The 14,461-nt window shown below is 37.9% G+C and overlaps 1 protein-coding gene across 5 annotated transcripts in view; it reads right to left on the reverse strand.

Moving 5' to 3' along the window:
• Positions 1-8: 8 nt before the first annotated feature.
• The window catches only part of camkk1a (calcium/calmodulin-dependent protein kinase kinase 1, alpha a), a 90,455-nt gene continuing 76,002 nt past the window's right edge, over positions 9-14,461 (reverse strand). For 3 of the 5 annotated variants that reach the window (XM_077240705.1, XM_077240707.1, XM_077240706.1), the window contains 8 exons: positions 14,125-14,324; positions 13,340-13,393; positions 13,078-13,151; positions 12,128-12,215; positions 10,334-10,462; positions 9,817-9,920; positions 6,706-6,753; positions 9-4,355 (listed from right to left, as the gene is read on the reverse strand). In XM_077240705.1, the coding sequence (XP_077096820.1) occupies positions 4,280-4,355; positions 6,706-6,753; positions 9,817-9,920; positions 10,334-10,462; positions 12,128-12,215; positions 13,078-13,151; positions 13,340-13,393; positions 14,125-14,324 (773 nt within the window). In that variant the 3' untranslated portion in view covers positions 9-4,279. The remainder of the gene's footprint in view (positions 4,356-6,705; positions 6,754-9,816; positions 9,921-10,333; positions 10,463-12,127; positions 12,216-13,077; positions 13,152-13,339; positions 13,394-14,124; positions 14,325-14,461) is intronic. The other 2 variants (XM_077240708.1, XM_077240709.1) reach the window with 1 other exon arrangement.

Here is a 14,461-nt window from a genome sequence, read left to right on the forward strand (position 1 = left end):
AACCAGAGTCACCTGTGATATCTTTATTGTCTTTGATTATGTCTATGTGTACAAAAAGCATGCAAAAAATAGCATCTTCATATGGTTTGGTACATATTTACATAGTAAGAGTTGCATTCAGTGCTTTCTTGGGCCATGCTCTTTTTTGTCTATTTTCTTTGATTTTTGCAATAGGTACATTCAGATCAATGCAGCAGAATACAGACGTCTATAAATAACCATCAATATTAGGCACTCGGACACGAATAACTGGGCAGTTCAAACTGCAGGTATGTTAGCGAGACAGTGTTCTACGATCTATATGCATGAATCAATTCTGATATACTTTTGTGAATCAACATTTGTAAAAATTGAAAAAAAAAGCATAAATGTTTGATAGCAAGAACGTTTCACAGCTGCAAAGTACGTCAAAATGGCCACTTTTCTCTCACTTCCTTCAGAGACTCATGTCAAACAGCAGAAACCTTCATAAATGTGGGTAGACAAATGACCAAACCTCATCTATTGCACATGTGCTGAAACCCGGAAAAATAAAATAAAGCCTTCACACTCGAGTTGATTGCTCAGACAGAGTATGACATTCTGCTGCATATGTTTATCTTATACAAAAGTCCTGAAGGAAACAATTTAAAGGGGTTTTAGACATTATTTGTTTTGTCTCGTAGATACCAAAAGGAACAGGGAACCTAGAGAGAGGTTTGTAAAGGTTATAGCAAGTTAAGGGACATGCCGTACATCAAGACACTAACGGGTGCATAGCGTACATCAAGAAGTTACAAACAACTGCACATTTAAGACAGAATGGACAAATGCAACAGCACATATAAGAGAAGGGGGGTCATTTAAAAACGTTCAATGGATTTATACACGTACAGTAAACACACCTTAGGGCTCCTGAACACAGAATATGCTACTCCATTCTCTCTGTATTTCCAGAAATGCAATGACCAGACCCTGAGTACCACATACAGAATCCTAATACACAACAGAAATGAGACTCCATTTAATGCCTAAATCAAATACTCTATACAAACAGACCAAAAAGACTAGTCGTTTGGCACTGAAAATGTTTTTTCCTGTGTAATTCAGTTCAGAGAAAATGGTATGGGCAAGAACCAATCTAGAAGGAGTTTGTGCATAAGAGAAGGTCAGAGAGAGATGGGGAAATGGAGAGAACAGGGGAAGAATGTGTAGGAGTGAAAAATGGACCTCCGGATATATTCACAAGATATTAGTGAGAATATAATGAAAGCGCTTCACTGCAGTTTATCAATCCATCTTCATAAGCAATGATGAGTCATCTAAATGACTGACATCGGTTAAAGGTTTCCTCCTCTAACCACTTGCTGCTTACTAGAAATAATTGGCAGCTGACCTCATTGAGTCCTGTTTTATTCTCTTGAAATGAATTAAAGGGACAGTTCACCTCAAGATAGTCCAAGCTACTCTTTTCAGATGTGTTTACATGGGCCATAATAATCTGTTTGTAATCTGACTAGTAGCACAGTCCGAATAAAAAAGAGTCACATGTAACCATGTCAGTTGGAATGAAATTTGATTGAAATTTGATTCGGATTGTAAGGGGTGGTTTAAACCTTTTTTGATCTATTCTGCAGGACAATTTGATTGGATTGAATAATTAAAAACTGGAAAGTCCTACACGTGTAGAGACGTAATATGCATGACGTATGATGGGAACTGTTGTTGTTGAATATGGTGACATCAATGACTGTCGTAACAATCTAAAAATTTTCCTTTCACTCATTAGCTGGGTTGACACCCAAACGTGAAACGAATCTTTTCAAAGTTTGCAAAAAACCCTAACTTTTTCAGATGTGGGAAGGGGCATTTTTACTGCTTGATATATATATAAACAGCAAGGCACAAAGCTTTATGTGCTCTTTGTCTCTTAATTAGGACCCAAAATATATAAATATAAAGTCTGATTTCTAAAACAAAAAAAATAAGCAATGGTAAGAGGATGGTTAGTATGCGACAACAATGGAAATCTCAGAAATGTGTGCAGTGTGCGCATGTTAAAAGATGCACACTTCCGATTTGAAGCTTGTGACACATCAACCCGATCACTTATTTAGTGTTCATATTTATCACTATATTTGAATTCATCAATTGGAATTATTTAAGTAGCAGACGAAGGGTCCACGCCCACGGACTGTTGGCTAAACATCTGATGCATGTGGTGGCATACAAAATGGTAAACACTTTGGGAGTTTCAAGGCCATCATCTGATTTGTTAATTTCTCCAGGATTTCCGGGAGACGTATGTGTTGCATTCTTTAATGATACGACTGGAAACAAAGCCATCATAATGCCAAATCCCCTAATAGAAGAAGTCATTGGGTTTTTAACAGTGACAAATGATCAATTGTTGCAGTAAACTTGCACAACGTTCTTGAATAAACTGCACTGTTAGTCTGTTATAGTGGGGACATTAAGTTTACTTTTTCAAGCCCCTAAACTTGACGCTGAACCAAGTGAACTGTGATTGGTTGCTTTACATGTCAGTCAGACGTCCTCTTGGGTAGTTCTTGGCCAATGTAAGCTGCTATGGACTCAAGACTTTCTGCCAGTCTTCTGTCAGTCTGATGGTCTGGCTACGCAAAATTAAGTTGCACAGGACTTTGAGTAACAGGGTAACCAGGGTATTTCTGCTTTTTAAAAACATAAGCAAATTTAAAAGCATGAATTTGCCATTTTCATTCAGCCGGACTGCCATTTTTTTTAACACATTGGTCTGAACAGACAAATTGCATGTGAAAATTGGACAGAATTTTCTGCCGAACATTCGTATTGGTATGAACAGACCTTTGGTAAAGGATATTACATTTTTGTGTGAAATGTCCTTTTAAAATAAACACACTCAGTGGGGATTTCAGAGTAAAAATATAATTAATATGACTGATCTGTGCTCATTATTACATATTTTGATCGCCAATGCGCATTTACAATGGCTGTCCACTCAGATTCTCTTTGTACTTTCAATACATGGTTCAAAAGCAGGGGCTGATGGGTTCGCCTGGCAGAATATCCAATGTAAACAAGGGAGTATTGTTTTGGGCTGAGTTAATACAAGCTAAGAGGGACCGTGATGACATTGAATGGCGGTTCACTTTCGTACCACAACACCATATTCAGATCCTTCCCTCAATTGGCTTGTCTGTTTTGAGTGAAAGTGACTACTCCTCCTTCCGCATCAGCGCACACTTGCTTGCCTTGGTGGCATATTTGCATGTGCGTTCGAGCGCCTGTTAGCACTGCTGACTGATAAATAGGCCTTTTGGAATGTGAAGACTTGGTAAACAATGACACATTCTGTTCCTGTAGAGACAAAGCACTGCGACATGAGAGCCCTTCATCCGGTGCGCTCCAAATGTGGGATTTCTGACATTCACAAACATGGAGAAAAAGCCCTGTTCTAGATAATGCTTATACCAAACGCAGTATATTTCGTGAGAAAGCCCTGTTTGTTAGAATTGACTGAATGTGCAGTCATTTATACATCAAGAGCTCTTTTAGTGTCTAGTAGTTACATAAGCCCCTTTGATTCACACTACAACACTGTGTGTGTGTGTGTGTGTCTGTTTATACATTGTATCTGAATGAAATTTTGATAGTATGAAAGAAATGGAAAGCAACAGAGATATGGAAACACCATAATATGGAAAAGGCCATATTTCAGGCATGCAATGACGAGGATAGGGTTAAGAATTGCACATTAACATATACAAAAAGGCAAGACACCATAGCTATTATTTTATACACATGTACAAACGTTATGATGGCAGCACACTGCATCAACGCCATCACTGTTTTTTAGCTTTATGAGGTGCCGTACCAAGTTAATATTAGCATCTTTTGTGAATGCTGTAGTCTTGCTCTAGAAAGCTTATGACAGTCTGGTTTTCAAACAAATCTGGCCCAGATTCCATCCAAAATCTTGAAAAGATCCAAACTGTTTGAAGGAGAAAGTATGGATTTTCGCCGGATTACCAAGGCCAGGTTTTCTGAGAACCATTACTACGGTGGACTTAAAAAAAAGCAAGGAAAGTGATTCTTGTGCAAGACTGAAAAAAGTGAAAAGCCTGAATGATGACAAGCAATAGCAGAATCCAGTTCAACGTCAAGGTGAGCCTCAAGTTGGTGGAAACAGAGTGTAGTGTAGCGGTCTGGGTCATGATGGTCATCTGCTCGAAGGGTTGGAAGTGTCTGAATGAAGAAGCGCAGACAATGAGGAACGCTTCAGGATCTATGGAGACACTCAAAAGGTGGGTGGTTCGTCCTCATGCAAGTCCTCGAGCTCGACTTCTCTACCAGCCTCTCCACTGCTTCCCTTTCTGAGAGACAAAGAAAAACACAGAGAGAAATGAATCATTATCTTTCTAAATGATCCATGCTTTGATCCAGCAGTTGATTTCGAAAAGTTTTGACTATCTATAGTCTATAAGGTCTGGTCTACTATACAGATTATTCAGGCCAAGAATCGCCCACGTAACCACAGATGCTTTGGCCCGCCAAAAAAATCATGGCAATGAAGTAGTTTGAAATTTAATTGGAATAAAATTGATATAGAGAGGCTGCAAATCAATCGACCAACAGCAGTTTAACATTTGCATTTCATTTAGGGGAAATAAATCTTAAATTAATGATACCACAATATTCAAAAACAATTTTAAAAAATGCACTGTGAATGGTTGTACAGAAAAAAACAGAAGAAATTAACAGAAAATGTATGAATACTTTGTGATTTTTGTCTGTCCAACAAGTATAGTTTTTTTTCAAAGACATTGTGCTTGAGAATATCTATTTAGTTGTTATCAAGTGCCTTAAGTAAAAATGAATATTTTTTATGACAAAAATCTCAAAAACTTCAAAAAGGTTATTAGTTTTAGCTCAAAAGTGTCATTGTAGCAGCTTGATACGTTATATAGTATACCCTAACTGTTCAAAAGTCTCAGGGCAGTAGGATAAAAAAAAGTTGCATACTTTTGAATTCAAAGAATCCTGAAAAAAACAAAACAAAATCAAAAATATTAAAGCAGCGAAACTGTTTTCAACATTGATAATGATTATAAGAATGTTTCTTGAGGTCCAAATCAGCATATTAGAATGATTTCTAAAGGATCATGTGACACTGAAGACTGGAGCAATTCAGCATCGTTACTCCAGTCTTCAGTGTCACATGATCCTTCAGAAATCATTCTAATGTGCTGATTTGTTGCTCAAGAAACATTTCTCATTATTATCAATGCTGAAAACAGTTGTGTACCATTTTTTTTAGGATTCTTTGATGTACAGAAAGTTAAAAACAACAGCATTTATTTGAAATATAATCTTTTGTAACATTATAAATGTCCTTACTGTCACTTTTTATCAATTTAATTCATCCTTGATAAATACAAGTATTGATTTATTTTATTTATTTCCCCCAAAAAATAAAATGAAAATTCTTACTGACCCCAAAGTTTTGAAGGGTAGTGTTTAATGTTACAAAAGATTCTATTTCAAATAAATGCTGTTCTTTTGAACTTTCTATTCATCAAAGAATCCTGAAATAAAAATGTAAATAACTGTTTTCAACATTGATAATAATAATGAGAAATGTTTCTTGAGCATCAAATCATCATATTATACTGATTTCTGAAGGACCATGTGACATTGAAGACTGGAGTAATGATGCTGAAAATTCAGCTTTCATCACAGGAATAAATTACACTTTACTATATATTCACATAGAAAACAGCTCTTTTACATTGAAATAATATTTCACAATATTACTGGGTTTGTTCGGTATTTTTAATCAAATAAATGCAGCCTTGGTGAGCAGAAGAGACTTCTTTTAAAAACATTAAAAATCTTACCGACCCCAAACTTTTGAACGGCAATGTGTGTGTACCGAACAAACCCAGTAATATTGTGAAATATTATTTCAATGTAAAAGAGCTGTTTTCTATGTGAATATATAGTAAAGTGTAATTTATTACACACACACACACACACACACACACACACACACACACACACACACACACACACACACACACACACACACACACACACACACACACACACACACACACACACACACACACACACATAGGAAAGAGTTATTTTAAAAGATTTATCTGATCAGAGCAGAACAGGTGAGTTCAGCCAGCTGTTGCCAAATTTATTTAGCTAATTTTTTTTTTAATGAAGCACATTTAAGAACATTACTGTAACACTATATGATTGTAAAGCACATTGCTGTCGCTTTATAACATAAAACAAAAAATCTGCAACGTGCATCAAACAGGTGTGATGCATCTGTAGATCGTCTGTGGTTGAAACTATCCAGTATGAAACACTGAAAAATCAAAAACTATCACATTGACAAACAATCTTGGAGGAAACAGATGAACATGGGAAGGTTCTCTACAACAGACACAACTGCACACAGAGGTCTCAGAATATATATGGTGGGATTGAATGAAAGACCACAACATGACATGTTTCACACGCTTGGACTTGTTTGACAGTGTTACCACATACTTTCACTGCCATAAAGCAAGAGAAATGCCACACAAGGACAGGATGGAGGCTGATATGACTCTTTCACTGACCCGTGGGAATACATGGAGAAGGACAGGGAATCTGACACAGGGCTTGAGTGACAAATGACAATGACCACCTGTCACAATGAGTTACCTTAACGAGGGCTGGAGTTTAAAAGAGGGCCGGAATGGCCAAGAGTCCCTGCAGCAGAGAGAGAGAGAGAGAGTGGAGGAAAGGGAGGAGAGCATCAGCAGTTTCATGTGAAGTAAAGCAGCAGGAACCAGGTCATTATAGACACTACAGTGAGTTTTTGCTGGTCAGAATGCCAATTACATTAATAGTCGACATTAGACTACATTTAAGTCGAGTTCTACAATAAAAGCCAATTCATGTAAATAGACAGCATCAACTACTAAAGAGAGATGCATGTGCCAGATGCTTATACAAAATCTCATCAAATGCCAAGCATATTTGTTTAATTTGACAAACACCAACAGGAAATATTATCAACGAACTCCAGTCTGTGCTTCATGAGGATATGAATACGTTACCCACACTCAACCTGCATTCTGAGGCTAAAAAATTAGTGCTGGAGGCCAGAAAAAAAGTCCTGATATGTAATAATGTGTGGCCACATTTTCATCACATCCAACAAATGTGTAGTGATACGGCAATTTCTTTTCCCATGCTCCCAGACAGGGTTGGTTCAGTGATGTGTAATTGTGTGTGGCGTGTCCTAACCAGGCCTGAAGCAACAACTGTTACACAGAAAGAAAAACGTGGCACGATGCAACAAAAAAGACAACCAATAAGAACCTACTTCGTTTAATATACAGCTGTGGAGTAGAGGAGTGGTTATCCAGCACAAACAGAGAACAATAGGCTGACAAAATGCACTGATATAAAAATAGTGGCTGATACAAATAAGCCCATAATTATTCTGATGTTATATAAACGAAAAACGGAAGATATTTAATATCTTGTATAAATGATATTGTATACTATTTTGTATTGTGTGTGTTTGTGTGTGTATATATATCACACACACACATCACTAAATTATAATTGAAAGCATGAAAGATGGATTTTGAGATTTGTTAAAGATTACATTTAAAAATATTATTTAAGTGAGCACTAGATACCAGAAAAGGTAGACATGAGCAGGGACAATGAAATGTAGATGTATATCCAACATCAGCAGATGCAGATATGGTGGCTGTACTAAATTACAATGTGCCTGTGCTAAAACGGGTTGTTAAAGTGTCAATATTCTGACAAAATGAATATTTAAGAGAGATGTAGAAAATAATCTACTCATAATGCTATCATCATGAGTATCACAAGAAATGACTTGCTGCCATCAAAGAGTAACAATTGCAGTCGAGTGAGTATGCATGAACGCTTGTGAAAGGGAGGGAGAGTGTGTGTTCAGTATGTACAGTGTGTGTTTAGATGAAAAAGGTTATTAACGGTGCGGGAGGTAGCGTATTCAACCTAACAATGAATTATGGATGACATGCAAATGGTCACCCCTGACAGTTGGAGATTTAAAGGGACGGAGGGATTTAAAAAATTACGATGATAGATTTCTACCAACTGGGGGCGCTGCTGCTTTTTAACTATTTATTCAGAAACGCTATTACTCAGAGGAACAACTAACCGACAAATGGCTAATAAAAAATGATAGAGGTGAATTAAAATACAATCAACTGCGTCTTGCAAAAGAAGTCACCGATCTGCTGATTCACTGTATGATCCACCTCATTTCCCAATCAGATTGCACCCTTGTCAACAGAGAGAGTTCACACCAAACAAGCATGTCATTTGTTTACAGATAAACAAATGACCTTTCAGTTTTGATTGTACGAACAATGACTGCATACGGCACATTGAAAAAAAAACAAAAAACCCCACAAACAATTCAACCTATAACAGAGAGCATTCAGTACTGCATTAGAATATTTGCAAGGCTGACTTTGGTCTATCTGGGATGCATACAGAGATAACCAGATTGTTTGTATTGATCCAGGGCATTCAGAAGACATGGTGCAACCCTCTGCTTATTCTGACCGGCATCTAACAGACAGCAAGAGTGAGAGAACATGCTGCTGTCCTTGAACAAACCCCCTCTAATGTGGGAAAAGCAGCAGAGTGGGGAAATAGATGACTTCATGGAGACACTTACTGTCAGTCTAGTGGGCAGATACATTACCAGCAAAAGGCCTCTGAGAATTACTGTCAAAGGATGGATGGTGCAAAAAACCAGAGGAATAACAAAAAAAAAACTAAATTATAGTTGTGACCTTTTATACTTGTATATATACTGTATGTGTATATAGATGCTGAATATGAAAAACTGAAATATACATTTAGAACTATGTTGCACACTTTTTTGTGCAAACAAAGCACTCGCGTTGCTTCATAAAATTGAGGTTGAACCACTGAAGTCACATGGATTACTTTAATGATGTCTTTCCTATCGTTCTGGACCTTGAATGTGTAAGTTGCGTTGCTCCCAATGGCGGGACAGAAAGCTCTGGGATTTTATCAAAAAGATCTTAATTTGTACTCCTTAAATGAACAAAGGTTTTATGGGTTTGGAACGAAACCATTTTTGGGTGAACTATCCCTTTAAGGCAATTCTATAAATGCATTCTATGCATCTGTCGTGTACACTAAAGTCTGTAAATCATCATTAGAGTGCCACCCTCGGGCTGAATAAGGCAAGGACATTAGAATATAATCTATTGTGAGTGTTTAGACATTAGAATATAAAGCTTACAAAATGTTTATCATAAACTAGCGCTAAGACCATGAATCTGCCCTAATTTATGGTCACACACACACACACACACACACACACACACACACACACACGCACGCACACACGCACGCACACACATAAAAATATTAATGAGGGAGTCAGCAGTCAAGAAATAGTGAAAACATAGAGTCCCAGAGCTTTGAATGCTACTGCAAGAGAAAAAACGTCTGAATCATGCTACTATGGAAACGTATGTTGGCGGCAGGAGAAGTAATGGGTGACTATTAGCACACCTTCCTGTTCAAATAGATAGACATGACGTCTGAAATATCATGCTGCGACCTTGAATGTGAGAGTGAAAAAAGCAAAGAATAAAAGAGATGCAATGCTGAAAAGACTTCAACCTCTTACAAAAGGATTGTGAGCAAAAGGAGAGTGATTTGTATTTGTGCAGCTAATATTACTCTGGTTTCCAGTTGGTCATCGGCTGGAACACTTACATGAGAAGACTGCTGGGAGCAGACATGGATCTCTCTTCTCTCCTGCTGGGACACTCAAATGGATTCCCAAAGGAACGCTTCCTTAACATGGCTTTCACCAATATCTACAGCATCACAGGAAAGAGGGGACAACTAGACTTAACTTACTGTACATATTAAAATAATACAGATCAGGGCATGCAGAAATACAACATTTACACACACAAAATAGAGAAAAAAGAACAGGGGACAGCTAAAAATACACTTTGCATTTACTGAAATGATGATGATGATGATGGTGGAAAGAAGGGCTAATTCCAGGAAAGTAATCAAGGAAAAGCTGACAGTTCAGAAGATGTGATGAGGTTTCAGTTGTTTGGTTGAGGTCAACTGTGTCTTAACCTTCTTATTCATCCACTCATTGACAGCAGTACGGTGCACTAGACACATTTGGCTTGTGTGTGTTCATGTAACTATAGTTTAGCAACTCATTAACCCTTACACATAGAAACCCTTGTTCTTTCTCTGTTTCACTTACCACAGCAGACAGACTGGGGACAAACTTCACTGAGTTCTGCACCTCCTCTTCAGTGACTTCTACCGCAGTACAGTGCTCCTCTTCTAAAGGCAATGGGTCTGTACCATCCTGAGTCACCCAGGGGTCCACCTGAAAACACACACACACACACATATAACATGCTGTGTACACGTCATTCCGTCCATCCATCTGGCCATTTAACCTATAATTTCATATATTCATCTGTCTACCCATCCATCCCTCCATCATCTGTATATCCATTCATATGTCCATAGATCAGTCCATATATTTTCTTATATACATCCATCTATCCAGTTTCATCCATTTAGCCATCTTCTACCCATCAATTCATCCACCCGCCTGTCTGTCCATCCATCCATCTAATATTCTATCTATCCATCCATCCATTAATCATTTATCCTTCCATTCATCCATCCATGTCTGTAGATCGTCCATCCATCTCATCATATATCCATCTACTCATCAATCAGTCTGTCCATCCATCCATACATTCGTCCATCTATCCAGCCATCATATATCCATCTATTCATCAATCAATTGGCCTGTCCATCCATCCATCCATCCAAACATCCATCCATCCATGTCTGTAGATCAGTCCATCCATCCATACATTTGTCCATCCATCCAGCCATCATATATCCATCTATTCATCAATCCATCAGTCTGTACATCCATTCATTGGTCCATCCATCTAATATTCTATCCATCCATCCTTTAATACAACCATCCATCATTTATCCTTCCATTCATCCATGTCTGTAGATCAGTCCATGCATCCATCCAGCCATCATGTCTGTCCATCCATTCATCCATGCATCCATCCATGTCTGTAAATCAGTCCATACATCCATCCACTCGTCCATACATCCAGCTGTCATATATCCATCTATTCATCAATCCATCCCTATATATAGCGTTTCATCCACCAAGCCATCATCTATAGTTTCATCCATCCATCCATCATCCCTCCATTCCTTGATCCATCCATCTAACCTTCTATCCTCCATTTAATTTATCTGTTCATCCATCAATCCTTTCATCTATCTATCCATCCATCTAACCATTCATCCAATCAGAAAAGTATTAAAGAAATAAAATATTTGTCCAAATAACAAAGTTAGTCTGAAGGGTATTAGAGTAGAGCTGTTGAGTGAATGTAGGCTGAGTGTGCTCTGGGGATCGCTGCTTTAATGGAACATTTTCTGGGTAATGACATGCAGGCAGGAGTCTCTGATGCCTGAGTGTGTGTGTGCTAATTATTCACACTCACTGTCACACTGAGACAGCAGATGGAAGTTTCCAGAACTGAACCAAAATCCTTCTCCATAGGGATTAGTTGATGTGTTTCTGTCCAAACAGCAAGTCTGCTAGATGGTGCAGAAGCTATCAGAGATATTGTGTCATATTTACACTATTCCTGTATGTGGCTCAGGAATGGTCTTTGATAGAAACACTGGAGCAATTGTGAGTGAAAACTTATGATACATTTCTTTTTGAGAAACGGACTATAATTTCAATATTAAGTGAAGTCGCACTCTCTCGTCAGTATGAAGGAAGGACAACTGAGGTGATTTCTGAAGGATAGCATTGATTAATAATACTAGCCCAGCCATGAAGGTCAAATATGCCCATTCATTTCAGGTTAAATAGATGCACTCCTCAGTGAATAGTAACTCAATATCTTGCAATACAGAGTGGTGAAAATGAAGGTGGAAGGGATTACTTGCCACTTTCAATCTAAGAAGTGCTCCTTTCCATCATATGTATACTTACTTTGATCTCAGGAACAGTGATCCTGGCGTCTGGGTTTTTGTCCAGCATTCGTGTGACCAGGTACTTCAGCCCTTCGCTGATAGCTGGCCTGAGATATTACAGAAACATAGAGATAACAGTTGAAAAAACAAACCCAATACACCTGATGGTACTGGTAGACAATGACATAATGCTTTTACAAGAGGAGAGACACACTGCAGACAGAAGAAACACGACTTCAAACCCCCACTGACTGTCACACTGCCTCTGTAACAATCATAAGGGCTAAAGAGCTCAACTGTACTAAACACAAAAGGAGCTCTGCAAACATGAAAACAACAACATGTACTCGGCAAAAAAAAGAAATGTCCTCTCACTTTAACTGTTTTTTTTCAGCAAATTTCTTAATATGTATTAAATTAAAGGTGGTGGTGGTGGTGGGGGGATGGGATTACTTTTTTGAAGTAGGTTGAATCTCTCAAATAATTTTCCCTCATTCCCTTAATTTTTGTTTTGCTGTAAGCATAGAATTAAAAATTAATTAGAACATTTTGTGAGGTTTACGATTAGAAAAGAAACCCAAAAAGTGAGTGAAGTCCCTTGCCATGTACACTGTTTTTGATTCACAGTGATGACATTGTGATATTTTGCAGTTAATTTGGCCAGTGAGAACACTGCGGCATAACATCAGGGACCATGTGTGTGTGAGAGAGACGCGCTTTTATTTGCTGACGATTAGTCCAAACACATGCACCAGATGACATGCACCCGGATGGCCTCTGGCCTTCCACACACAGACGACAGACTTCATCAACATATCAAAGACCTGCACAGGCATACACACATATCATACAAAAACAAACATGCCTCAAAATAGCATTCATCTCACATCGTCATACGCTCAAACGTCATTTCCTCTCTCTTTTTCTGTGGGACAACAGATGCGTCACACACAGTGAGGGGCGACTTACATCTCGGGGAACTCCACCGGCTTACACTTGATCTTATTGTGAAGTGCCAGAATGTACTCATCAATAAATGGGCACTGGAGGACAAGGAAGAAAAATAGAGGAGAGGGAGAGGAGTTTAGACGGATGAGTGATCAAAATCATCAATCACACAAATGTCACTGCAGTAGCACACTGGCCCGTCCATTGAGCTTACTGATAGATAATTCCACAGTGAAGAATTACGGCTATCATTCTGATCATATCTGTATTTGAGCCGACTCACCTTCCCATACACGAAACAGTAGAGAGTCACTCCCATAGCCCACACATCCAGAGCCTGAACAAGACACAACTTCTGTTATATTGATGCAGGAGCTTTTGAGATAAATGTCATTTCTTGAAGGGAGAGTTCATTCAAAATTCAAATAATGATATCTGTTGTCATTTACTTAATATCATGTTGTGCCAAACGTCTATGACTGTCTTCCTAGGAATACAAAACAGAATATCTTAAAGAATGGACTAATGTGTACTTAATAAGGGCCAGTTAGATTTAAAAAAAAAAAGAAAACAATAGTCAAAAGTGACAGTAAAGACATTTCTAAAGATACAAAAAATATCTATTTCAAATAAATGCTGTTCTTCTGAACTTTCTATTAATCAAAACATCCTGAAAAAAATGGTTTCGACAAAAATATTAGGAGGCATACTGTTTTCAACATGGATGCTAATAGAAATGCTTCTTAAGCAATAAATCGGCATATTAAAATTACTTCTAAAAGATCATGTGATTCTGAAGGCTGGAGTAATGATGCTGAAAATTCAGCATTGCCATTACCGGAATAAATTACTTTTTGAAATACTGTATATTGAAATAAAAAAAAAAAAACTTCTTTAAAACTGTTGAACAGTAGTATAGCTCTTTTACACATTTATGGGAGAAGTAGCAATGTCTCACTCATTAAAAAAAAAAATTTGAGCCTAATTTTTCAATAATAAGGTTCACAAAATCAGTCTGATTGGCCTATCACAACACATTCCAGCAAAATCACCACAGACACGCATTACCTTTCCACTAAAACTCTGGCGGTTGTCTGACAGTGTCTCTGGGGCCATGAATGCAGGAGTACCAGCAGTGCTGGAGAGACAGGCATCGTTACCCTCAAACTGGTTACTGACCCCAAAATCTGCGATTTTGACATGGCCGTCATCTCCAAGTAATAAATTAGATGGTTTGATATCCCTGTGAACGATCTTCTGAAAGTGCACTGAGCAAAAAGAGAAAGAATATCAGAGAAGGAATATGATATTTCGAGAATATTATCTAAAAGAATAACAAGAAAAAGGAGTCATTCCAAAAGTTCAATTTACTGACGATTAGCTTTGAATCTCAAAATTTTATTAA

Source organism: Siphateles boraxobius, unplaced genomic scaffold (genome assembly GCF_051911475.1).
Source record: "Siphateles boraxobius isolate OS27281-9 unplaced genomic scaffold, OSU_SipBor_1 24, whole genome shotgun sequence".
NCBI lineage: Eukaryota > Metazoa > Chordata > Actinopteri > Cypriniformes > Leuciscidae > Siphateles > Siphateles boraxobius.